This window comes from Phascolarctos cinereus, unplaced genomic scaffold, assembly GCF_003287225.1.
Source record: "Phascolarctos cinereus isolate Bilbo 61053 unplaced genomic scaffold, phaCin_HiC Scaffold_4;HRSCAF=312, whole genome shotgun sequence".
NCBI classification, from domain to species: Eukaryota; Metazoa; Chordata; class Mammalia; order Diprotodontia; family Phascolarctidae; genus Phascolarctos; species Phascolarctos cinereus.
The window spans coordinates 457914078-457940225 of record NW_027555847.1 but is presented as its reverse complement, the minus strand read 5'-3'; the positions used below and the strand labels follow the sequence as shown (position 1 = coordinate 457940225).

Here is a 26148-nt window from a genome sequence, read left to right as displayed (position 1 = left end):
TACATACCATACTATATATACTGTATTATACTAAATAGTATAATTTGCTCAGCTATTCCCCATTTGATAGATTTCTTGGCTACAACAACAAAGCTGCTGTAATTTTATACATATAGGACCTTTTCTTCTAAAAAAAGAATACATATACACACACACACAGGCCTACTAAGAATACTACCAGTTTAAAGAATAAAGTTTAAAGAATATGCACTTCAGTTAAAAGGGTAGTAACTTTCTAGAACAGCCAGACCATTCTAGCTCCACCAAGGCATTATACCTGTCTTCTTGTAGCTTCTGCAATAACTATCACATTCCTTTCTTGTTATCTTTGTCAATCTGATAGGAATGAAGTCGAACCTCAGAGTTGTTTTAATTTGTATTTTTCTAATTATTATTGATTGGGTACATTTTATGTCATTGTTGATACCTTGAAATTCTTCCTTTCAAAACTACCTGTTTAAATATTTATATTTTGGGTAATGTCTCTTGTTCTTATATTTTAAATCAGTCCCTGATTTATACCTCAGATATTAGATCTTTTCAGAGACTTTGCCACAAGGATTTTTTTTATTCTTAGGCAACTATTTCCCTTCTAATTTTAACTGCATTATTTTAATTTTAACAAAATGTTTAAATTTTAAGCAATAAAAATGGTCTATTTTTCATCTCTGCTGCTCTCAGTCCCTATCCACAGTTATGAAAAATATTTCTTTCTTTGCTCCTCTAATTTGTTTATGAAGTCACTTTTTATGTCTTAGATCATGTTTCCATTTGGAACAATTCTTGGTATATACTGTGAGATGCTGGTTTAAACCTAATTACTGCCAGACTGCTTCTAGATTTCCCACTTTATGTCAACTAGGGAGTCCTTATTCTAATAGCTGGGAACTTTGGGTTTATTGAACACTATTCTACTATGTCTGCTTCTGCATGCTGTATAACTGAATATGTTTATATTTTATAACCAGTACCAAATTGTTTTGATAATTACTGCTTTGTAGTATTGTTTGAGATCTGATACTACCAGCCCCCCTTCCTTTTCACTTTTTTCATAATTTCCCTTGAGATCCTTAACTTTGAGCTCTGCCAAATCAATCTTGTTACTGTTTTTTCTAGCTTAATAAAGCAGTCCTTTGGTAGTTTGATTGATATGTCAATGAATAGGTAAATTAATTTAAATAGTATTGTTATTTTTATCACATTGGCACAGTTCATCTATGAGCAATTAATATGTCTCCATTTCTTTAGGTAAGTATTTTTATATTTTTTACTTGTATATTCCTAAGTGTGCACTGGCATGTGGACAACAAAAGATTTCATATAATCTCTAATTATTTTGAATGGAATGTCTTTTTCCATCTCTTCCTGATGGCTTTACTGGTAATATATAGGAAGACTAATGATTTTTGTGTTTCCTTTATATTCTATTACTTTGCCTAAGTTATTATTTCATTTAAATTTTTGTTGACTCTCTGAGACTTTCTAAGTAGATCATTATGCCATCTGCCAAAACTGACAATTTTATTTTCTCCACCAATGTTTACTCCCCTCAATTACTTTTTCTGTTCTTATTACTATAGCTAGCACTTCTAGTACTATTTCAAATAATATTGTTGATAACAGAAATCTTTTATTTATCTCTTATCATATTAAAAAGGCCTCTAGCTTTTCTCCATATAATGTCAACTCTTAGTTTGAGACAGATACAACTCACCATACTAGGGAATGGATAGTACTCCTATACTGTTGAGTGTATTTAACAGAAATGGGTGCTGTGTTTTTTCAAAAAGCTTTTTTTATCTATTCATATAATCAGTTATTTTGTATTGCTTTTATTATTATGTTATAGTTATATTTGTACATGTAGTATATGCATATTATTTGTACTCAACATTTTCCTAACACTGAACCAACTCTAAATTCTGAATATAAATCTTAGACATAGTATGTAAACTTTTTAGTATGTTGCTTTAGTGTCTTTGATAATACTTTATGTAGAATTTTTACAATGATGTTAATTAGACAGAATGGTCTACAATTTTTTCTGTGGACACTCTTGGGTTTATGGATATCAAGAACATTTTCGTATCATAGAAGTACTTTGGTAAAATTTCTTCTTTCTCTGTTTCTGCAAAGAGTTTATATAACACCGGACTTAATTTTTTTAATGTTTCATACAGTTCAAACAACTTGGTCTTGCGGTATTTTTCTTTCTGATTTCCATTATATTTTATGTAATTCCTTTTTCTGAGACTGAGTTGTTTAAATTCTCTATTGTCTATTAACCTGGGTATTTTATATTTTTAAATATTCATCTATTTGATTTATTTTTATAGCTTAGTTTGTTGGCATAAAATTGTGCAAAAGTTTCTAATAATTTCCCTTATTTCCTCCTTATTTATTGTGAAATGTGCTTTTTCATTTTTGATACAGGCAATTCATTTTTTCCATTTAAAAATAATCAGACTAGCTCATAATGGTTTACCTAGTTTATTTTTTTAAAACAAGCTCTGGCTTTTCTTTATAAATTCAATAAATAGATTTATTAATCATCTATTAAGTGTCAGTTACGGTGTTGAGAGCTAGGAATATAAAAACAAAACAAAATTTAAAAAAAAGATAGTTCCTATTCTAAAAGAGCTTACATTCTAATAAAGGAAGACCAGACATAAAAGGGAACTGCAAAGGGGGAGGGAGAAGGGTGATGGCCCCAAGAGAGTAAAAGCAGCCAGAAGCAAACCAGAGAGTGAGCAAGAAGTTGAAGTGAGTAGCATGACTGGAATACCTCATGATATGGTGTTTCCAGGCAGGGACTAGCAAGTCATTAAGTAGGTGTCAAGACAGAATTCTCTGGCATGCAAAACAGATTGTATAGAAATGAAACAGATCAGAGAGTGGCCCAGAAGTTTGTTTTCCTTTCAATTTTGCAAATCTCTCCTTTGATTTTCAGAATTCCACTTTGGTATTTAGTTCAGTTTGTTTATTTGTTGTTTTTCTCATTTCTGTTTTTGTTTTAGTTTCACGCCCAATTCACTGATCTATTCTTTTTTCCCTTTGGTTGATGGATGTGTTTAGTGATATAAATTTTCCCTTAAGTAATGTCCTGACTGCATAAAAAAAATTTCTACCACTATGATATTTAGTTCACCTGAAGCACAGGAAACTGTTCCCTATTTTAACTCTTTGTGAATCCTTCCTTCTCAAGTTCGTTTTTACTAAACAACATATAGTTAGATTCTGCTACCTGCTGTTTTATTGGTGAGTCCCTCCAGTTGTTTTTCACAAGTATGAATATTAATTGTGCCTTTCCTTCTATCCTATCTTTTTAAGTTTTCTCCTCTTTCTCTCTTGCTGCCTCTACAAGAAACAGAGAGTAGAAAGAGAGGAATGTGCTTATTAACATGAGTGATCTATAATCAATCTGCTTCCACATCCTTATACTTTTTTCTTCCCTTCATCCAGGCCCTGATTCTTACTCTTTCTTTCTTTCCTTTTCACCCCATCCTTCACAATCCACCCTCCAAAGTTAAGGCTTGGGACCAACTAAGATGATGAAGTAGGAGAAAGAAGTATAGGACTACTCTGCCAGAATGACTCCAACAAAGGTTGAACAAGGGTTTAGATTGAGTAGTGGATCAGGAGATCAAAGCAGAAAACATTGGGGTGAGGGGTGGGGTGGGGGGAGAGACTTCTAGCCCTAGTCCAAACTTATTACTTCTACTCACATTGGGTCTGCAGTTCTTTCTCTGATGACAAAGAGGGGTCAGAAAAGGGTGAGGTCAATAGCTCGTTTGTGCTTGCGCTCTCGCTCTCTCTCGCTCGCTCTCTCTCTCTCCTCTCTCTCTCTCTCTCTCTCTCTCTCTCCTCCTCCTCCTCCTCTCCTCCTCCTCCTCCTCTTCCTCCTCCGCCTCAGCCTCCTTCTCCTCTTTTCCTTCTCTCTCTCTGACCCCAGAGAGGAATAAATAAAATCTCTCTGTGACCCCAGAAAGGAATGGGTATCACAGATGCAGCTTCCAGTCTCAGATCAGATCTAAGCAGGCTGCATGGTCACTCTGACCTCAAGCTAGGTCTTAGAATAGAGCTAGACCAGCTGCGTAATCATTCTGACTCCATACTGGAGTCACAGACTTAGCCCTGGGCTCAGACTGGGGATAAACCTACAGCTTAATTGGCTGAACCTGCAGAGCCCACCAACTAAATGATAGGGGGTGAAGACAACAAATGTCTACTGAAGCTCTACCCAAGGGCAATTCTGCAACTGTGTTACACAGAAACAAACTGGGATCCAGAGTCTTAAAAGTCCAGGCAGGTGGCAATCAGCCTGTATTTAAGATCAGACTGCTAGTGCCCACTGAAAATTTATAGCTCAATGGCAGTTGCTGGGAAAATAGAACATTTCACACACGGAAGAAGCCTCATCAGGATTCAAAAGAATATAAATCAGGACTGAACTAGGTTCTGTCATTCTCTCAAAAAGTAAACACAGCCTGGTCATGACAAAGCCCCAATCTGGAAAGGAAGGCTGAAAGATTGAGTAAAAAAAAATAAAAACTTTCATAATAAATAACTATCATGTACCAAGGATGTTCAAGACGCACATATAGAAGAGAAGGATAATTGTGAAATACCTAAAATGCCTCAAAGAAAAACAAAGCTCAGAAATATTGTCCTATCCTAGAAGAAATAAATCTGGAGTTTTTAAGGGAATCTAAAATCTTGTTTCTTTATCTATAAAATAAGGATAAGAATAGCACCTATCTCCTAGGGTTGCTGTGAGGATAAAGTTGGATAATACTTATAAAGCACTTAGTGGGTGCTATACAAATGTTGGCTAATAACAACAATAATAAATAAATGAGAGTGCTGGTGGAAAGATTTGGAAAAGAAATGAGAGCTATGGAGGAAAGACTTAGAAAACGAAATAACAGAATAGCACAAGAAGTATAAAATCTTATCTAAACAACTGACTCCTTGAAAATCAAAATGGACCAAATAGATGGTAATGATTTCATGAGAAAATAAGAAATAGTAAAGCAAAGTGAAAAAATTTTAAAGCTGAAGAAAAGGAAGAGGAAGAGAATTTAACATATTTATTAACAAAAACAACTAACCTGGAAAACAGATCAAAGAGAGATAAAATTATTAAAATACAAAAAAAGCTAAGACCAAAAAAAAAAAAGATCCTAGACATCATATTTTGAGAAATCATGAAAGAAAATTGCTTAGGTATCTTAGATCCAGAGGGCAGAATGAAAATCAAAAGAATCCACTGGATCACCTGAAAGAATCCCAAAATGTTTTAGCAAACTCCAGAGCTTCCAGGTCAAACTAAAAATACTAAATCAGTAAGAATGAAAGAGTTCAAATACCAATCAGGATCACACAAGGTTTAGCATCTAACAATACAAAGGAGTAGAGAGCACAAAATACAACATTACAAAAGATAAAAGATATGGGCTTATAATCAATCCTCCAAAGGAAAAAATAGACTTTTAGTGAAATAGAAGACTTCCAAGAACTCCTGCTGAAAAGACCAGAGCTGCACAGAAATTCTGAAATGTAAACAGAGGTATCAAAAGAAACATAAAAAAGGTAAGTATAAGTGAACAATGGAAGGAACTATACAAAGATGAACCATTTACATTTTAATTGTGGGAGATGACACAAGTTCCCCCTCAGAATTCTAATGTCATTAGGAGGCACAGAGGAAGTTAAATTAGGAAGACAGCCTAAAAGTGGTTTTGTTATATTTTGATGATGATTAACAATAAGGACAACAACAATAGCAGCTAGCATTTATATGGCACTTTAAGACCTGCAAAATCCTTTATAAATATCTCATTTTATCTTCACAACAACCCCAGGAGATAAATGCTATTATTATTCCCATTTTACAGATGAGGAAACTGAGGCAGACAGAGGTTAAGTGACTTGCCAAGAGTTATATAGCCAGTGTCTAAGGCTGGATTTGAACTAAAGTCTTCCTGATTCTAGGTTAAGTGCTTAGGTCATAGTTCTCTAGCCACTGTTCTATCAGAAAAGAAAAAAAGACATACACAAGGGAAAAAAAGGAGAGAGGAAGAATGAGGGAACTCATTGCCTCATAGAATCAAGGTAAGTAAAAGTACGTATAAATAAGGAAGTGGTAGGGGGAGCAGGCATTATTTAAGCCTCACTTTCATCTAAACTGGTCAAAGGAGGGTAAAAAACACACAAAGGCAAATACTTTGTTGTAAGAAAAATACCTAAATTCCACCAATAAACAAATTAAGGGAGGTAACAAACATTTATCAAGCTCCTGTTATGTGCCAGGCACTGTGCTAAGTGTTTGACAAATATGATCTCACTGGATCCTCACAACTCTGTGAGGCAGGTGCTGTTATGATCCCCATTTGACATATGAAGAAACTGATGCAGAAGCTAAGTGACTTTCTAAGGGTCACACAGCTAACTAAGTTTGTAAGGCCAGTTTAGAATTCAGGCATTTGTGACTTCCTGACCAGCATTCTATCCAATGAAACACCTATGAGGAACCAGAAAGAGGGGAGAAGAAAGAAAAGAGGAAGAGTAGATCATGGAAGAATTAAGCTGTAATCAAAGCAAACTAAAAGCTCAAAATGGGATTTGTGAAGAAGAGTTTAAAAGAAAAGGTAAGCAGAGTTGGAAATGGTTATTGGGATCTTGGTGAGAAGAAAAGAAGGGCTAGCAAAAGCTACTTGCAATAAGCACAGAAAATATATGAACACAGCTACAAAGCACTTCAATTAGCATGTTGTAGAAATAGAGACTCAAATAAATTAGAAGAATATTAATTGCTCACAAGCCCAACCAAAGTCATAAAAATGATAATACTACTTATTTACTTATTTTCATACCAATTAATCTACCAAAGAATTACTTCACAGACCTAGAAAAAGTAATAATGAAATTCATATGCAGGAAAAAAAGGGTCAAGAATTTCAAGGGAAAGAAGGGAACCTAGTAGTACCAGATCTCAAACTATACAATAAAGCCGTAATCAAAACAATTTGGTACTGGTTAAAAATAGAGAGGTTGAACAGTGAAACAAATGTGGCAGACAACATATAAAAACACAAATCTAGAATGCACATTGAGGAAATCCAAAACCTCCCGCTATTAGAGTAAGGATTCACTTTCAACAAAAACTGCAGGGAAAGCTAGAAAGCTGTCTACATCTCATATCATACTCCAAAATCAGCTCTAAATGATATACAACCTAGATATAAAATGTCGCTTCACAAACAAATTACAGGAACAAGGAAAAGATATTCTTTCAGATCTATAGCTCTGGAAAATTCATGACAAACCAAGAGAAAAGATAAAAGAAAGCAAAATGGGTAGTTTTTATTACATAACATCAAAAAGTTTTCCCCTCTACAAACTAAACCATCGTAACTAAGATTAGAATGGAGTTAACTGAGGGTGATGAGAGGGAATCTTTGTAGTAAATTTTTCTGATAAAAGTCTCGTTTCCAAAATGTATAAGAAACTGATTCAAATGCATAAGATTAAGAGTTGCTCCTCAAATGGTCAAAGGATATGAACAAGTAGTTTTTCAAGGGAATAAATCCAAGCTATCACACAAGATAATATTTGTAAAGTGATTAGCACAATGCCTGGTATGTAGTAAGTGCTATATAAATGCTTATTCCCTTCCCTTCCCCCACCTTATTAACAACCATCTGAAAAAATGCTCTAAGTTACTACAAACAAAATAAAAATTAAAAGCCCTCTGAGGCTCAGCCTTACTCTTGGTTTGGCAAACATGACAAAAAAAGAAAATAGCAAATGTGGGAATGGCATAGGAAAAGCCAGTCACCTAAAGAGAGGAAAAGATAACCAACTACCAGCCCTGGGGTGGGGCTGGTAGCCACAAAATGTTGTAAGACCCAAAGGAAGCATTCTAACACATTAAAGGTGTCATCCACAGATGATTCATGGGAAGATATGAATAAGAATCACACAGGATGAGTGAAATTCCTTTTCTCTACTATTTTATTTTCTCCATTAAAGGAGGGTGCCCAGGCCAGCTATCTTTTCATTTCCTACCAAGCTGTGCTCCTCCCAACTTCTCTATCATGACTCAGAAATGCTGCATCCTGAAAGATAACTTCAATCCTAGAATCACATGTTGGAAGTATCCTGTGCCCTAGAGCCCCTCCATCTAATTGGAGAGTAGAGGCTCTCCTAGAGGTCTACCAGGCCAACCATCTCTTTTACATTCTTCTACCCCACCCTCTTCAGCTTCCTTTTATGTGTTGCCTTTCCCAGTAGAATGTAAGTTCCTTGAGAGCTGGGACTGTCTTTTTGCTTGTTTTTGTACTTCTGCACTTAGTATAGTGTCTGACACGTAGTTAGCACTTAATAAGCAAAGAAATAAGGGTAAATTAGCATTTTATTAAGGACCTAATATGTGGTAGCCACTGTGCTAAGGGCTTTACAAATATTATCTCATTTGATCCTCAAAACAACCCTGGGAAGCATGTGCTATTATTATCACCATTTGACAGATGAGAAAACTGAAGTGTGTAGAGGTTAAGTGGCTCGCCCAGAATCACACAGCTAGCAAGTGTCTGAGGCAAAATTTGAATTCAAGTCTTAATGACTCCAGGCTCAGTGCTCTACCCACTGCGCCATCAAGCAGCCAAATGCTTGTTAAATGTTGATGACTACAATGACTTGTGGTCTTAATGGATAAGTTGTCCACATCAATGAGACCCATCAAAATATTAAAATACAGATCTTTTGAAACAGTGTGAATTTCTGTTATTAGGTTATTAAGAACAAATTTAGACAGAATAGCATGTGGAGATTAAAATCATCTTCTTTATGGTTTCAGATATTTAAAGAATCCTGGAATTTTTGAGCCGAAAGAATCATTAGAGATCATCTAATCCATAGTTCTCATTTTGCAAATACAGAGACTGAAGACCACAGAAGTTAAATGATCTATCCAAGATCACATAATTTATTAGTGGCAATGTCAATTCTAAAACGTATATCTACAAGCTCCCCTCTGCAACCACCATCACAGTGTCAGGAAACTCAAGAAAGCATCTGTAAGTAGTAGAATTTTAAGTCTAAAGGGCAACAAGTGAGCTTGGTATTACACTACAAACAACATTACTCAATAGTTAATTACCCAAGTCAAACAGTCAACTTGGCATACTAAGTAAAAATTCAGAAGTATTCTCTAATTACATTTTCCACTCAGCCTAAGCCTCTTATACTTCAATCTGCAGAAAAATGCTTGCCTTCTGAAAAGGACAGACCAGTTTACTTGCTGCTAAACCAAAAGACAAGCACAGAAAAATGCTATTTGGGATTATCTATAGAAAAACGGGAAAGACTAAAGGGGTGAGGTATGGGTGGGGACAAAAGTGAAAGCAGAATGAGGCTCTGGACAGACTGTGAAGGGTGGTATCGCTCAATAATGTTCATGGATAGCAGACCAGTTGCCCCTCTCTGACAACAGCTCTCAGTACAAAACAACATAATTCCTCCCACAAAAACAAACCTCAAAATATCCTTGAAAATTCAACAAATAACTTGTATAGGAACTAGAACACTATCACAGACAAAACTGTCAACCACAATCACCCTGTCATAGCACTGACCCACAAAAATCTAAAAACATTTTAAATTATATTTCAGTACCAAACATTCACAAATTCCAAAATATGTGGAATGAAAGGCTCTTAAAATCTAGAGACCTAGTTGAAGAAATCAAAATCACATTTCCACATAGAGAAAGAAGTATATATTATCACCCTTGTCGTGTCTGCTATTTGGGGTGGTCCTGAAAATGCTTTCAGCGAATCTACAGACGACAGGCTTATATTCAACACTTTTATTCAATTTCAAAAATTAATCTCTTTTGTAATAATCTGCTGAACTTAATAATAATCATAACAATAATAACAAACTAGTATTTATGTAGTGCTTTAAGATTTTCAAAGTGCTTTACAAATATTATCTCAGTTCAGCTTCAACCCAAAGAGATAGGTGCTATTATTATCCCCATTTTATAAATGAGGAAACTAAGGCAGACAAAGGGCAACTGATTTGACCAGGGTCACACATCTACAAGTGTCTAAGACCAAATGTGAACTTGAGTCTTCGAGACAACAGGTTCAAGACTCTATACATTATACTATCTAAGAAAAATAAGAGAATAGTGATTTGTTGAAGGACTATTTCAATCAGATTAACATCCAAAATAAAAATGAAAAGAAGGAAGTAACAATGATAGTAATAGTAATAATTTGTATCCATGTGGCACTTGAAGATATGCAAAGCACATGACAATACATTATTTCATTTGATCCTCATAGGAACTCTATGATGGAAATGCTAACATTCCCATTTTCATAAGAAATTGGTCTCAGAGAAGTTAATTGTCTTTCCTAAGGACACATTAACTTGAAGGTTCTCTTCCAACAATGAGTCTCTAATACACATGGTAAATTCATCTAATATTCCTTAAAAAAAAAAACTAACAATAACACAGAATTTCAGAATGAGAAGGGACATCAATGGCCGTCTCATCCAACCCACACTGGAAAAAAAAATACTCACTTGGGAGATTACCAGTGAAGAAAATCATACTGCCTACATGATAGCCCATTACACTTTTTAATTATTATAGAAACATTTGCTGATGACCTAAATTTGCCTCTGTAACTTCTACAAATTACTCCTGGTTCTGCCCTTTCTGGAGGCAAAAAGAAACAGTCTAATCCTTCTTAACCATGATGGCATTTCAAGTACTTAAAGATAGCTATCACAATCTTATGTTCTCTAGACAAAGTATGCCCTACTACCCTAACCAGTCCTCATACAGTATGGATTTGGGCCACTTCACCATTCTGATTGCCCTCCTCTAAACACTACCCAGCTTATCAATACCTTTTCTAAAACATGATTCCCAGAACTAAACATATTACTCCAGATATGGTTTGACCTAGGAAGAATACAGTGGAACTATCATATCAAACTGTCAAGTCATGCTGTGCCCGCAGCCTATTAAAACCTGCAGATCTTTTTTAGACAAACTGCTACCTAAGCATCCCCCTCACTCCAATATTCAATTTTGATATCAATTTTTAAAATCTAAACATAAGACTTTGTTTTTTAAAATGCAGTAATAGAAATTCCTCTTTATTCCTCCTAGTAATGTTCCAAATGCCCTCTTTCAATGAACATCCACTTTTTTTTTTATTAATGATTACATTTATATTTTTAGGATAAGTAACCTTGGGATCTATCTTGAGCACCTTTGCTCTTTGGAACACATTATTATTCCATTCTCTCCTAAGGGTTCTAACAGGTACAGAATAGTTTTGTGCTATTTGAATGTCCTTTCTTTGTCTTTTGGGAGATCCTTCTCCTCGTTGCTTGCAGAACTTGTTCTTTGTCAGTGGAAATGTTAAATTTAACCACCATTTGCCTTAGAGTTTGCAACATAAGGTTTTTGGTTCATTTTTTTTTAATGGAATTATCTTTAGATTCTTTCAATTGGCACGTTGTTTTCTGTGTTCAGAAGTGCTGTACAGTTTTCTTCTGCTAGTTTTTCCATTATGATATTCATATTTTTTCACTGGTTCTTCTAGGAGACCAATAATCTTTAAATTATCTCTATGCATCTTGTCTTCAAGATTAATATGCTGAGCTTATGTATGCAGGTCATGCATTCTTTTAATGTTATTGCTTTTTGCTTCTCTCCTTCCAGATTGCCTTTCATTTCTGTGTATTTTCATTCCCAGTTACTCTTTCTTCTGTTTCTTTGGTGAGATTTGCCACTGTGAATTCATTATTCTATCCTGCCAATTATTTCTGTTGTGCATGTCTTAAATTATGCTTTCAAAATTATTCTTTCTTTTTTAAACTATTTACAAATATCTTACTATAGTTCTATACTCTCTTGGGAATCCACATGATCCTCACCCTCATCAGATAATGATTAATTTTCCTTTGTATTGCAATAATTATTATTTATTCATCAATGCTTGGACTCTTTTATCTAATCTGGAGGCCATATTCCCTTCTGGTTTTAATATTTTTCTTGTTTATTTATCTGCTTATGCTTAAGGTCTTTAACTGAGTTTCTTCCTCCTAAGACCTTTGGTAATTTTCATCTTTTTTTTTTTTTAACCCATACAGTACCCTGTCACTCACTTTCTGACTCCTTCCCCTTTAAATATGGTTTCATGGGAAGTAGGACGTCAAAGCTGTCTCAATCTCCTCCCATGATGAGTAATTCACACCTCACTGGCCAATCTCTGATCCAAGTAACTTCTGGGGAGACAGAACTGGCCCCAGCTAGATGCTGGGCTTTTCTTCTCTCAGGCTTAGCAGAGTGCCATACAGCTACATACACACACTATTTTGCCCCAGTTCCCTTTGTTCCTCAGTTCTCAAGAGCAGCTCTGTTCTTTGATGCTGTCCCAGTCTGAGTAAGCTTCTGCTTTTAGTTTTCCAGTATGAGAGGAGGGAACAGGGTGAGGGGAAGATAGAGTTGAGTTCTGTTGCAAGCCCATGGGTTGACTTGCATAGCCTTGCTGCTGGTACATGGTGGGAATGGCTGTTGTGTAAGCATATCAGGGGCTAGAGATTAGCCTTCTCTGATGTTAGTTTATTGAACTCTTTACCTCATGTGGGTTTTTGGTATCCTACACTATGGAGACAATTGGCATTGCTTTATCTCTTGGGCATTAATTCCTATTTTAGAGAAGTTTGAGAGGTTGTAAGAATCAAAGAAAATGTCTAGTTGTTTGTTGTTTTTTTTTATCTTATTGGTCATGTGACCTGAAAATAAAATTCCTCTTTTTCAATTATTTTTATTTAGGCTTATACCCTGAGGCAGAGATGGGGAATCTGAGGCCTTGAGTCCACATGTGGCTTTCTAGGTTCTTGGGTGCAGCCTTTCAACTGAGTCCAAGTTTTACAGAATAAATCCTTTTATTAAGGAGATTCATTCTGTGAAGTTTGGATTCAGTCAAAGGGCTGCACTTGAGGAACTAGAGTGCCACATGTGGCCTCAAGGCCACAGGTTCCTCATCCCTGCTCTAAAGTGATCAAAGGACTTATAGTTACAAAACATATTTGCAGTAACACTTTTTGCAGTGGCAAAGAATTGGAAACTAAAGTTGTTCCCATCATTTGGGGAATAGCTGAACAAATGATGGTATGTAAATGAGATATAATACTATTATTCCATAAGAAATCAAAGAAGAGAGGAGTTCAGAGAAATTTGGGAAGATTTATATGACCTTATGAAGAGTAAAGCAAGCAGAATCAGATAATTTATACAATAACAAGACTATAAAGACAAACACCTTTAACAGACGAGTATTCTGACTAATGCAATGACCAATTATGATTTCAGAGAACTAATGACAAACTATACAACCCACCTCCAGACAGAGAAGTAATAGATTTAAGATGCAGAATAAAATATATATTTGGAAACATGGATATGCATTTTACATATCTACATATATGATATACATTATACATTATATAAAACATAAGATACACATTTTGAAAATGAACAATATGGAATTTATTTTTCTTGATTATGTATATTTGTTGCAGGGTTTTGTTTTTCTTTTAAAATGGAGGGGATGAGAGAAAATAAATGCTTGTTTTTTATGGAATAAAATATTTTAAAAGGAGAAAAAATTTAGCTTTCGATTAGTTACCAGGAATATTAAGAGATTTCATCATGTCCCAGAGTACAAGGCTGCCTCAATGAGATTCATAATTAAACAAAATCATATCAAATGTCTCTGTATAGAAACAGATACCTAAATAGTCTGTCTAGACTTTCAGTTTCTCTGTTTCAAAGATTCCCTGAGGTAAAACTTGGATTGTCCTAGGTTGTTGCAGGGCTCCAAAGGATTTAGGGGTGAGTTATATAGGGAGGGATACCTAGAAAGTTCATCTAAACCTTAAGTTGGATTTCCTATCAGTATTAGGAATCCCTGGAGTAAATGTGGGTTGCCCGATGTTGTTTCAGGGATTCAGAGGATATTTACAGTATTAACCTGCTCTGTCAGCATGAGGGAATGAGAGTGGCCTTAGCAGAAGAGGTTGAAAGCAAAGCACCCCACCCCTTCCTCTACATATGGTTTGCTAGCACCAAGCCAAATCAGTTTGAGTTCTTACTTAGAGGAGGAGAGGTGATGATTGCCAGTTGATTCCAGGTCCTAAACTTCTTCTGGGAAAGCTCCACATGATCTGGGAAGCTTTGTAGGAACACAGTCTCCTTCTGAGATAAGAAGCTTGATTTTCTTTGCTTTGTTTTGTTTTTTTATTTCTTATTGCTTTTGGGTTGGGGTGGCCATTTCTAGCATCAAGGCAGGCTTTGTTTAAGACTAAACAAGCAGCGACCATTGATAAAATTTATAAAATGCTCTTCACTGAATCTATCTAACTCTGCCTGACTGTTTGCTGTATAGCACTGGGGAAATAAGTCATCCATTGACTATGCTGTACTTGGAAATGAACTTGGTAGAGACAATATGCTTTAAGGTTGAACCCACTCTCCTCACAGTCTGAGGTGGTACAGGAGAGGGTATGCCCTTAAATGCTGGGGAGAAGTACTTCCATTCTTGCTATTTCTTCTCAGTATATGTCCTTTTATAAAAGCTTTTTAAGAGAGAAAGGAAGAGAAAGAGAAAGACAGAAAGAGAGAGAGAGAGAGAGAGAGAGAGAGAGAGAGAGAGAGAGAGAGAGAGAAATCAGCCTAACAATCCATATAGTGATAGGCAGTAGACTTCTGGTTTCACTGGTGTAGGAGCACCCACCCATATGATAAAATTCCTTCTGTCAGTGCAAGTCAGCACCTTCTCTGCAACTTACGGTCTTAAAGAGTTGCCTAGAGGCCCTAGAACCCTAAGAGGTTAAATGATGTACCCAGAGTTTTCCAGCCAGCAAATATTAGAAGCAGGACTTGAACTCAGGTCTTCCTGTTTTTGAGTCCTGTTCTGTATTAGCTACATGGCTAAAAAATGTTTTTGTCCAGACTGTGACAGGTAGTTGAATGGCCAATCCAGTGAGATAATAAATAATGTTAACAACTGATAATATAGTTCTTTCAAGTGTACTTTACAGACTTTTCTCATTTAATCTCAGCAACCCTAAGTAGTCTTTATTTCACAGATGAAGAAAATGTCTCACAGAGAACTTCATCAGGATATATATCTGGGAAAGGCATGACAGATAGACAATGTCAGGCCCAGAAATAAATAAGAATTAGAGAATGGATTGGATTACATTTTGGACACTATGCAGTGATTTTTAACAATCATCTACTCCTATAAACAAAATCCCAACTTTTTAAAGGAAGAATTCTTTCAATGAGGTTGTAGAGTTATACAACTTAGAACAACATTATCTCTGAAGACTCAAATTATATATCTGAGAAAATTTAAGTATTGCTAAGAAACAGATAATTTGATTTTGGAATGCAATGAGAAATATAAGAAAATGTGAGTACATGAAAGAAAACTGAGATATTCAACTTCTCTATGCCTAGTCAAGCCTCTTGACCCTAAGGCTACAGAATCAATCATATAATAAGGAAGAAAAGGTTGGTGGACAAGACTAGATAATCCAATTAACTACGGTCAAGTGATGCCTATACTTCTAATCATTTAAAGCACAAATCAGTAATTTTACTCCCAGAAAACTGACTTATATAATATTTTAAAATTTAACTTTAATTTGGATAATTTGAAATCAAATGTTCATATTTTCCATTAAGAAACCCCAACTCACAAAGCCAAATGACTTACAGTGGCTATATTCTAGAAAAGAAACTACAGTATTTACTCATAAATCAATATTGAATGTTATATACCTACAACAGCCACAATATAGGAAAGTATCTGATCTTCATTGCTGCCATAATTTTGTCAAAAGAAAATACTCAGGAGTAGTAGCAGAGGCAAAAGGATGGCTGATGAGGCTCTGCTGTGATCTATATTGTGCCTTCCAAATATGAGTATTCTCTACCTCAGGTGCCAACTTCATGTACACATTAATGCCAAAAACTTAAAAGAGAAAAGGCATTAGTGTGTCAGTTACCATGAAGTCAGAAGAGGAAGGGTTGTGGTGAAAGGGGGACTCTTCTAATAATCTAGAGAAAGTACTAGATCCATAAGTCTTCCAGTCACCCAGTGACTAACAAGATGATTAACCTCAGATTGCTAATCATCTCAATCTATATTGCTATATTCTTAATTATATTCAGTGATCCATACATCATACCCTGTAGGAACCGGTAAGAACAACATCGGTGTCTATTGTAACTTGGAATTCTCATGAAGTCAATATCCTCTACCTTAGCCCAGTCACAAAATTCTGGAAGTGTCCAAGTTGAGCAGGTTGATTCTAGTAACATCTGAGTTTTCCTCTCAGTGTTAGGTACCAGGACAGGCCCAGAGAGAAGACAATCCAAGAGTTCCCAAACCCAGGAATAGGGCCAAAATTCCAACCAGTAAAATTCAATAAGATTTCCAACCTTGCCATAGTTTCAGTTAATCAGAATAACTCTGCAGATCCCCAAACCTGTCCCCCTTCATTACTGTTTACAATTTCAGTAGTTTGCATCTATAATAGCAATGGTGAAATGATGGAAAGGGAGATAGACGATGCTAAGAATCAGGGCTTTGGTTGGTTTTTTTTTTAATTTGTTTGTTTTTGGCTAGGCAATGGGGTTAAGTGACTTGCCCAGAGTCACACAGCTAGTAAGTGTTATGTGTCTGAGGCCGAATTTGAACTCAGGTCCTCCTGACTCTTGGGCCAGTACTCTATCAACTGCACCACCTAGATGTCCCAGAATCAGGGTTTGTTTTTTTTTTAACTATCTATAAACATTAACTTTAAGAAATCTAATGATATCTTTTACAAGGACAAATTAATTTATAAACTTTTGGGGGACATTTTAAATACTACAAGGATATAGGTATTTCTTATATGCAGCTGATTATAGCTTTTCAAATCTAGAACAATACCTGAACAGTGATACCACTTCTACATAAAAAGAATTTAAATATATTGGAAAATGTAATTCATTTCTGTGGTCCCTGTTGTGGTCTCGTTACATGTAGAAGAATCTACTCATTATCAGAGGATGATTTTTCTGGCAATAGACTTCCTTGTGGGGTTACTGTCTATCTAAAAGGACTTTCACCAATTCAAAGTCTCATAACTGAACAATCTGGCATATTGAAAGACAGTTATGATATCAACAGGCTTCCATATAAACAAAGGAGTCTTTTTATGCATATATTGATAGGTAAATAAAGTAGGTTTTTGCCTGATAATTTTTTTTGCTATATCTTCCTCTTTGGCAAAGTAAAGATTGTCCTAAGTAATCACAATTTAGTGGGGGAAAAAATCAATGTGTGTTTTCTTTTGCCATTCCATAGTAACATCAACAGCAATTACTACCCTAGTACTATATATGAATATAAAGACTAATTTTTGAAAAACAAACATCCTAGAATTTGTTTTCCTCACTAATCCATACTTCCAAAAATGAGGCACACCAGAAAAAAGGGAGTGATGAGGCCAGATCGATATAGGCAATTACACAGAAATTGGTTAGGAGAGCTCAAATCTGGTATTTTAGAAGCTTTAACCTCAAAAGAAACAGAAAGATTAAAGTTGTAAATGAAGGTATAGACAACAAATTAGAGAATAAAAGTTTAGAACAGACTGGAAGGGAAAAGAATTAATGAAGAGAACAAAGTAAAGGAAAACTCCTTAGAAACAAATGCAGTAAAAAAGGAAATTAATAAATAAAGTTGGAGAGGAGGTGATTTGAACTAACCACTTAACAGAGAGAGGAAAGAGAAAGGACAAAGGACGGAGAAATAAGTAAATAATTAAAAGAAAGAATGGCAGTATATGACTAAGATGGAATACTGTTGTGCTATAAGAAATGATAAGCAGTATGGTTTCAGAAAAACCTGGAAAAACTTATATTAACTCATGCAAAGTGAAGTGAGCAGACCTGGGAGAAAATTGTACATAAGGATGATCAACAATGAAAGCCTTACCTATTCTGACATTTTAAAAGTTCAAGAGACATAGTAAGGAATAGCTATTTTGGCCTCTCTCTTGGAACAAAGACCCCTCACAGAGGTGGGCTCACAGTTTATATACCCTTGAAAGAGTGGATGTTCCCGAGGGTGGCAATCAACTCTGATTGGCTAACAATTACTGAGACAATGAATATTATAATGAGAGGTGAACCTATTCTAATGAGGGGGCTGGAGCATGTAACTTAGATCATGTCATTTATTTCCAAATCACTCCCAGCCTCAAAGAAATCTAGACAAAAGATTTATAACCCCCACCCAAGCCTGAGGAGAAGACAGTGGACTGGAGTTTTACCTTAAATTAAATTCCTTATAAGGTTGGGTGGGGTAGCAATACCTAGGCTGAGGATAAAGTTAATCCTATCTGCTATCCTGAGTCCAGTCTTTCAGAGGCTGAACCTTGAAATGAGGACCTTAGAAAAAGGGGAAGAACTCTGGATCTCTCCAAATCATCAGTTATTAATAATAACCAATAACTCTGATCAAGATAAATCCAAAGGATGCATGATAAAAAAAAAAAAGCTGTCTCCAGACAGAGAACTGATGAACTTTGAATGCAGACTGAAGCATACTTTTTTCATTTTCTTTATTTTTCTTGGTTTTCTTCTGTTTTCTCTGCAACATGTTTCATGCAGCATGTCAATATGGAAATGTTTTGTATAATGTCTCAATCTCATCCTCAGAAGAAAAAAATTGCCCTAAGTACACCTAGTACCAAAATACAAAAAGAGGTGATTAACTGAAAATGCAATTTTTAAAAAAAATCTAAATTAACAAATCCCTGCAAAATAAATGCTAAAAATTGGAGATGAAATAGATAAAAATGGAAAACAAAAAGACTGACAGAGAACTTAAAGATGAGTCTTTTAAAAGACTAAAAAAATCAATATAAAGCTCTAACTAACCTGATTAAAAAGAAAAATCAATTTAATAAATAAAAAAATGAATAAAATAAAATCTTGAGAGACCAAATAAAAAGAATTATCTCAACTTACTGAATAGCCATATGGCAACAAAAGAGAGAATTCAATAGAAATAGAGAATTATATACATAAATATTAAACAATCAAATTAATAGGCCATTAAAAATATATCTTAAATTATCCAATTTTAGAAAAAGAAATTGAATTAGCTGTAAAAGAACTAAAAGGAAAAACTCTATTACAGATGTATTTACAAGAGAATCCCACCAAAATTTTGAAGAATAACCAATACCTACATTACACAAATTATTTTAATCATTGAAGGGAAAGACACTCTATAAAGCTTATTTTATAGACAAATATATTCCTAATACCTATGCCAGAGAAAGACAGCAAAAGAATTGTGGATCAATATCATCAAAGAATGTCAAATTAATTTTTAAAAATAAAATCCTGGCAAGAAGGCTAAAGCATTTTATTTTTTAAAATCATTCACTATGAACAAGTTAGACACCTACCAGTAATTCAAATAGAGTTTGAAATTAAAAGGAAAATTCATATAATTAATCAAATTTAAGATGAAATCATCCCCAAACCTGTGATTATATACAGAAAAAGTCTTTGATAAAATAAAATATTTATTTATACTAAAAACCCTACAAATTATAAGACTAGAAAGCCCCTCCTTTTTTTTTAATACAATAAAAAAAGGATCTACCTAAAACTAAAGCTATCATTATATGCAATGGAGAAACAATAGAAGCTTTCCCAACAAATACTGAAGTAAAGCAAAGGAGGCCCCTTTATCTGTTGGATTTAGAGATAGATCAAGAAAGACTAGCAACAGAATACTGATTAGTTATGGATGGGTCCAACCAATATATAAAAAATTTAGATACTACCAAAATTTATTTATTTATTGAATGACAAGCCAATCAAATTATTAAGAATCATTTTATAGAGTTAAAAAATATTAACAGAATTCTTATAAAAGAATAAAAAGGTCAAGAACTCTAGGAAAATAATGAAAGAAAGTGGGAAGGGAGTCTAGCAGTATTAGACCTCAAACTATACTACACAGACATAATCATCAAAATGATGTTACTACTTTAAAGACAGAGAAGTTAATCAGCTAAAAAGATGATGTACACATATATAGAAGCATATGAACCTAGTACTAGTGTTCTATAAATCCAAAGACATCAACTACTCAGGCTAAGGATTCATTATTTGACAAAAACTGCTGAGAAAACTGGAAAGCAGTCTAGCAGAAACTAGATATAAAAGAATGCCTCCCACAATGTACAAATATAAGTTTCAAATGAGTAGGTTATTTAGATATAAAAGGCCATATCATAAACAAGTTAGAGGAACAAGGAAGAAATTTCCTTTGAGATTTATAGAGAGATGAACAGTTCATTGCCAAACAAGGGAAAAAGTAGATCACAGAAGATAAACTACATAAAATTTAAAAGGTTTTACAGAAATATAACCAATGTATTAAAAATTAATATGGAAATAACTAGAAAAAAATCTTTCTCAAGTAAAGATTTCATTTCCAAGATGTAATAAAGAACAGATTCAATTTATAAGAATGAGTTATTCTCCAATTGATTAATGATCAGAGGATAGTAAAAGGAAGTTCTCAAAGGAGAACACATACATTATGAGCAGATATATGGGGGAGAAAATGGCCCAAATAATTAATTGTTAGAGGAAAAATGAATTAAACAACATTTAAAGTTCCATTTCACATCAATCATATTTACAAAGTTAACAAAAACAAAGAAAATTGACAAGTGTTGAAGAGGTTACGTGAACAGACACACTAATGAACTGTTAGTGGAATTTTTATAGTCATTCTGGAAATCAGTTTAGAACTATGTCCCAAAAATCACTAAACTGCATACTCTTTGATGCAGTATACTTCTCATAGGTCAATGCAACAAACACATTTTTTTAAAAAGCCAATCATGGGGCAGCTAGATGGTGTAATAGATAGAGCACCAGCCCTGGATTCAGGAAGACCTGAGTTCAAATCTAGCCTCAGACACTTGATACATATTAGCTGTGTGACCCTGGGCAAGTCACTTCACCTCACTGCCTCACCACCAAAAAAAAAAAAAAGTTAAAAAGCCAATCAGTCAATAAACATTTATTAGGCACCTACTATGTGGCAGACACTGTGTTAAGTGCTGAGAAGACAAAGAAAAGTTTAAAAAAACAAGCCTTGCCCCTAAGGAGCTCACAATCTTAATGAGGGAGACAACCTGCAACTTACTGTAAAAACAAGCTATACCCAGGATAAATTGGGAATAATCAACTGAGTGAAAGGACTAAAATTAAGAAGATAAAGAAAGGCTTGCTATAGAAGGTAAGATTTTAGCTGGGACTTCAAGAAAGCCAGGAAGCAATGAGGAGGGAGAGCATGTCATATGAGGGGAACAGAGAGTCAAAATGCCTGCAGTCAAAAAATGGAATTTCTTATCTTTTTTTTTTCTGGTGAGGCAATCGGGGTTAAGTGACTTGCCCAGGGTCATACAGCTAGTAAGTGTCAAGTGTCAGGTCTGAGACCGCATTTGAACTCAGGTCCTACTGACTCTAAGGCCAGAGCTCTATCCACTGCACCACCAAGGAAGCCAGTGTTACTGCACTGAAGAGTTGCATGGGAGTAGGGTAGAAAGGTAGGGCAGGGAGGTGATGAAGGGCTTTGAATAACAGAGGATTTTATATTTGATCCTGGAGATGACAGGAAGCTACTGCAGTATCTTAAGTAGAGGTAGGATTGTGGGGGGAGAGGGTCAGATGAGGTCAGAACATGGTCAGACTTGAGCACTTTGGTAGCTAAGTGGAGGATGGACTAGAATAAGGAGACTTAGGCTAGCAAAACCAGTAAGAGGGCTACTGCAAAAGTCCAAGTGTAAGGTGATGGAAGACTATCTAAGGGACAAGTATCAGGAGAGAAGAGGGTATATGTGAGAGGTATTATGAAGGTGAAGTTGACAAGCTTTAGCAACAGATTGCATATGGGGAGTGAGAGAGAATGAAGAAACAAGGATGACACCTAATCTGTGAGCCTGGGAGACTAGGGGGATAAGGGTGTCCTTGACAGCAACAGAGAAGTTTGGAGGAGGGAAGGATTTGGTGGACAATATAATGAGTTCAGTTTGGGACATGTTGAGTTTAAGATGTTTATGGGACATCCACTTCAAGATGTCTAATAGGCAGCTGGAGATATTAGACTGGAAGTCAGCAAAGAGGTTAGGATTGGAAAAGTAGATCTGAGAATCATCAGCTTAGAGATGATAATTTAATCAAGGGGACTTTATGAGATCACTAAGTGAAATAGTACAGAGGGAGAAGAAAAGAGTGAACAGAACAGAGTCCTGAGGGGACATTGATGATTAGGGGATGAGACCTGGATGAAAATTCTGCAAAGGAGATTGAAGAGGTCAGATAAATAGGAGAAGCGAAGAGAATAGTGTCCTGAAAACTTAGGGAGAAGAGAGCATGAAGAAGAGGGTGATTGGCAGGATCAAAGGCTGCAAAGAGATTAAAAAAAAAAAAAGAATGAGGACTGAAAAAGGGTCACTAGATTTGGCAATTAAGAGATCATTAGTAACTTTGAAGAGAATAATTTTGGTTGAATGATGAGGTTAGAAGCCACACTGTAGAGAGTCAAGAGAATAAAAACAGAGGTAGCAGAGGCACCTATAGTAGAATTTAATCACAAAAAGTAGAAATATGGGATAATGGCAGAGATAGATGAATCAAGTGAAGGGTTTTGTTTTCTTTTGTTTTGTTTTTACTATGGAGAAGACATGGGCATGTTTATAGACAATAGTGAAATATCCAGTAGACAAGGAGAGATTGAAGGGGAAAGGAAAAAAGTGTGACTACTGCAAGGGGTGATGGCCTAGAAGGGAATCAAGGAGTCAAAGGATCAGAGGTTACAGTGTGGACAAAGAACAGAATTTGGTATGGGAGGACAAAGGAAGATGTGAAAATGTAAAAGATTATGGTCAGATAGGGAATTTCAGAGTTCATGAACGTAGAAGTGGTACATTTGTGTGTGATGGCAAGATCAAGAATACAACCATCCTTGTGTGTGATTGAGATAGGTTATATTGGGAAATGAGTAAGAAGAACTGGGAGGTTAGGGTGTTAGATGGAGTATCAACATGCATATGAACACCCTACCCTGACCACTACTCAATAAAATCCAGTGGTTCCCTATCACCTCCAAGATCACCTATAAATCTTGCCCCTCCCAATCTTTGCAGTATTAATATATCATACTCCTATATGAGTAATCTAAGTACACTAAAATTGAGTGACACTTGTTCATTGCATGAGATACTCCATCTCCAGACTCATCTATTTTCACTTACTGTTTCTCATGCTTGTAATGCCCTTCCTCCTTGCTTCTCTAACTTCCTAAGTCTCACTAAAATCCCACCTTTTGCAAGAAGACTTTCCTGATCCCTCTTAATGAAAATGCCTTAGCTCACTTTATCTCCAATTTATCCTGTATGTATCTTGCATCTACATAGTTATTTGTATGCCATTGGAATGTGAGTTCTTTGAGGACAGGGATGATTTTTGCCTTTGTTTGTGTCCCCAGAGCTTAGCATAATGCCTGGCATATAGAAAGTGCCTAAAAAAATAAAAGCTTGTTGGCTTATTGATTGACTAGAAAAAGTAATATAAAAAATAATATAGAAATTCATTTGGAGGAATAAAAGATCTAGAATATAAAGAAAAATCAAACTTTAAAAGTAGCAATAAAGGGGAAACAGCACTTCCAGACCTCAAAAACTATAACAAAGTAGAAATTATCCAAATTATTTAGTACTGGTGATAAAATAGAAAAGGAGATCAATGTAACAGATTAGACAGAAGAATAAAAAAATTAAACTCAATATCTCAGTGTACAATATGATCTAAAACAAATAACTTAAGAAAGAACTCCCTCCTTAACAAGATTACTGGAAAAACTGGAAAGCAATTTGTAGAATTTAAGTTTATATTAACATCTTACACTACATAGAGTCAAAATGATGACTTGACCTGAATATTCAAGGTCACATCACAAAAAGGAGAGAACCATAATAGGCACCTTTGAAAATAACACCTAGGGTGTGAATTCTTAACCTAACAAGGGATAGAGATAATTATGAAAGACAAAATATATAATGTCCATAACATGAAATTCCAAAGTTTGTGCATGAATAAATTTAATGCAACTAAGATAAGAAGAAAAGCAGTTGACTAAGAAAAAGCAAACAAACCAGACTTGAATTGAAAGCTCTAATAAAGGCCTGATAGATTATATGTGTAGATGACTAAATGAAAATATATAAGAACAAAAGACATTTCCCAATAGATAACGGGTCAAATAATATGAACAAACCATTCTCAAAAGAATTTCAAACTACTTACAACCATACAAAAGAATGATAAGTTGAAAAAAGATGTTTCAACTTATACTTAGCATATAGACAAAGATAACAAATGAAAAGATAATAAAATTGACAAAGATAACACAAATGAAAATAGTTAATGTTGGAAGAGATATAGAAAGACAGGAATGCTACTATACTATTTATAGAACTGCGAATTCATCCAACCATTCAGGAAAGCAATTTGGAATTAAGTAAAGATAGTAACTAAGATGTTCATACTCTATGATCCAGAGATTCAATGGTTAAAAAAAAAAAGAAAAAGAAAAGTCTCATACACACCAAAATATTTACAGCAAAACTTTTTGTAGAAGCATAGAACTGGAAAGAATATAGATGCCCATCAATTGGGAAATGGCTAAACAAGCTGTGGATATTACTATGCTGTAAGAAACAATGAATGTGATGAATAAAGAAGCTTAGTAAAACTTGCATGAAATTACACAGAGTAAACAGAAGCAACAAAATAGCATAAACAATGACTGGAGGTGTAAATGAAAAGATCAGAAACAATAAAACAATCAGAACTGAAGACTACAAAATTATGGCCTTAAAAAGTGATTGAATTTATTTATTAATTGTTTACTATTTGTAAAGTACTATGTTAGAAAGAAGAGACAGTAGACACCTTTACCCCTTCCTTGAAGAAGGTGGGGAACAATGAGTTGGAGTGGTGGGGAACACTGCATTTAATGTCAGATTTTTTTACAGTGTGTTTGTTAATTTTGCTGATCTTCTTTTCCCCTCATATTTACTCTTTTTTATAAGGAATGGCTCTCTAGGAAGGGGAAGGAGAAAAGTGATACACTGGGAAATGTAGTTGACATAAAACAAAAGTACAAATGTCCTCAGAACCTGCAGAATACTTTTTGAATATTCTTTATAGTAACAAATCTTAGGCTTTTAAAAAGGTGCTTGAGTTCTGTGAATAACCAAATGTTACTTAGAGACAAAACTAGTAGAGGTGGAGTGTTCAGCTGGCTAAAAAAAATTTTTTTGTCAGAATGGAGGCATGATGAATAAGAATTGAGACTGAGTTCCTTTTTTTGACAAATAAACTGATTCTAAAGGGATTACAAATGAGGATCCTATTTTAAGCAATGGAAGTACAATTAGATTAAGTATAGATAGTCTGCCAAGTACATAGGCCTCTACAAAGTTTTGCAGGTGTAGTTTCTTATGTGTACCTGTATGTGTGTTTTGGTAAGTCTTTTCAGTTTGTACTATGTACATTGGGAATACAGCATACTGGACTTTGTCTGGATATGCATATCCTTCCCTAGATATTACACATGAGTTAAGATAGGTGCCCATCTTCTAGAATTACCTAATTTCAAAGGCACTTTAACATCTTTTAACAATTTAGTCTCTCTCAACATGCAGATGTCTTACCTTTAATATTGTTTTAGGACGTTTTCTAAAATATAATTTTGGCTTTTCGATCACAGGAAGAGGTGGAAGCTTTCTTAGTTCCTGTAACACAGAGCTTGCAGCACGTTTTTTGGAGAGTTTTTTGCTATTTCCCTCTCCTTCTGCAGAGAACTCTCCTACAGACACCCGGGTAACAAAGCTTTTCATATGTGGAGGTCCACTTTCCTTAATGACCTATTAATTTAAAATAGGACAAAA

General features: G+C 35.0%; 1 protein-coding gene across 7 annotated transcripts in view; it reads right to left on the bottom strand.

Annotated features, from left to right (window-relative positions):
* The window catches only part of STAU2 (staufen double-stranded RNA binding protein 2), a 431723-nt gene that overhangs the window by 246195 nt on the left and 159380 nt on the right, over positions 1 to 26148 (bottom strand). For all 7 annotated transcript variants that reach the window (XM_020971016.2, XM_020971017.2, XM_020971014.2 and 4 more), the window contains one exon: positions 25912 to 26124. In XM_020971016.2, coding sequence (XP_020826675.1) covers positions 25912 to 26124 — 213 coding nt within the window. The remainder of the gene's footprint in view (positions 1 to 25911; positions 26125 to 26148) is intronic.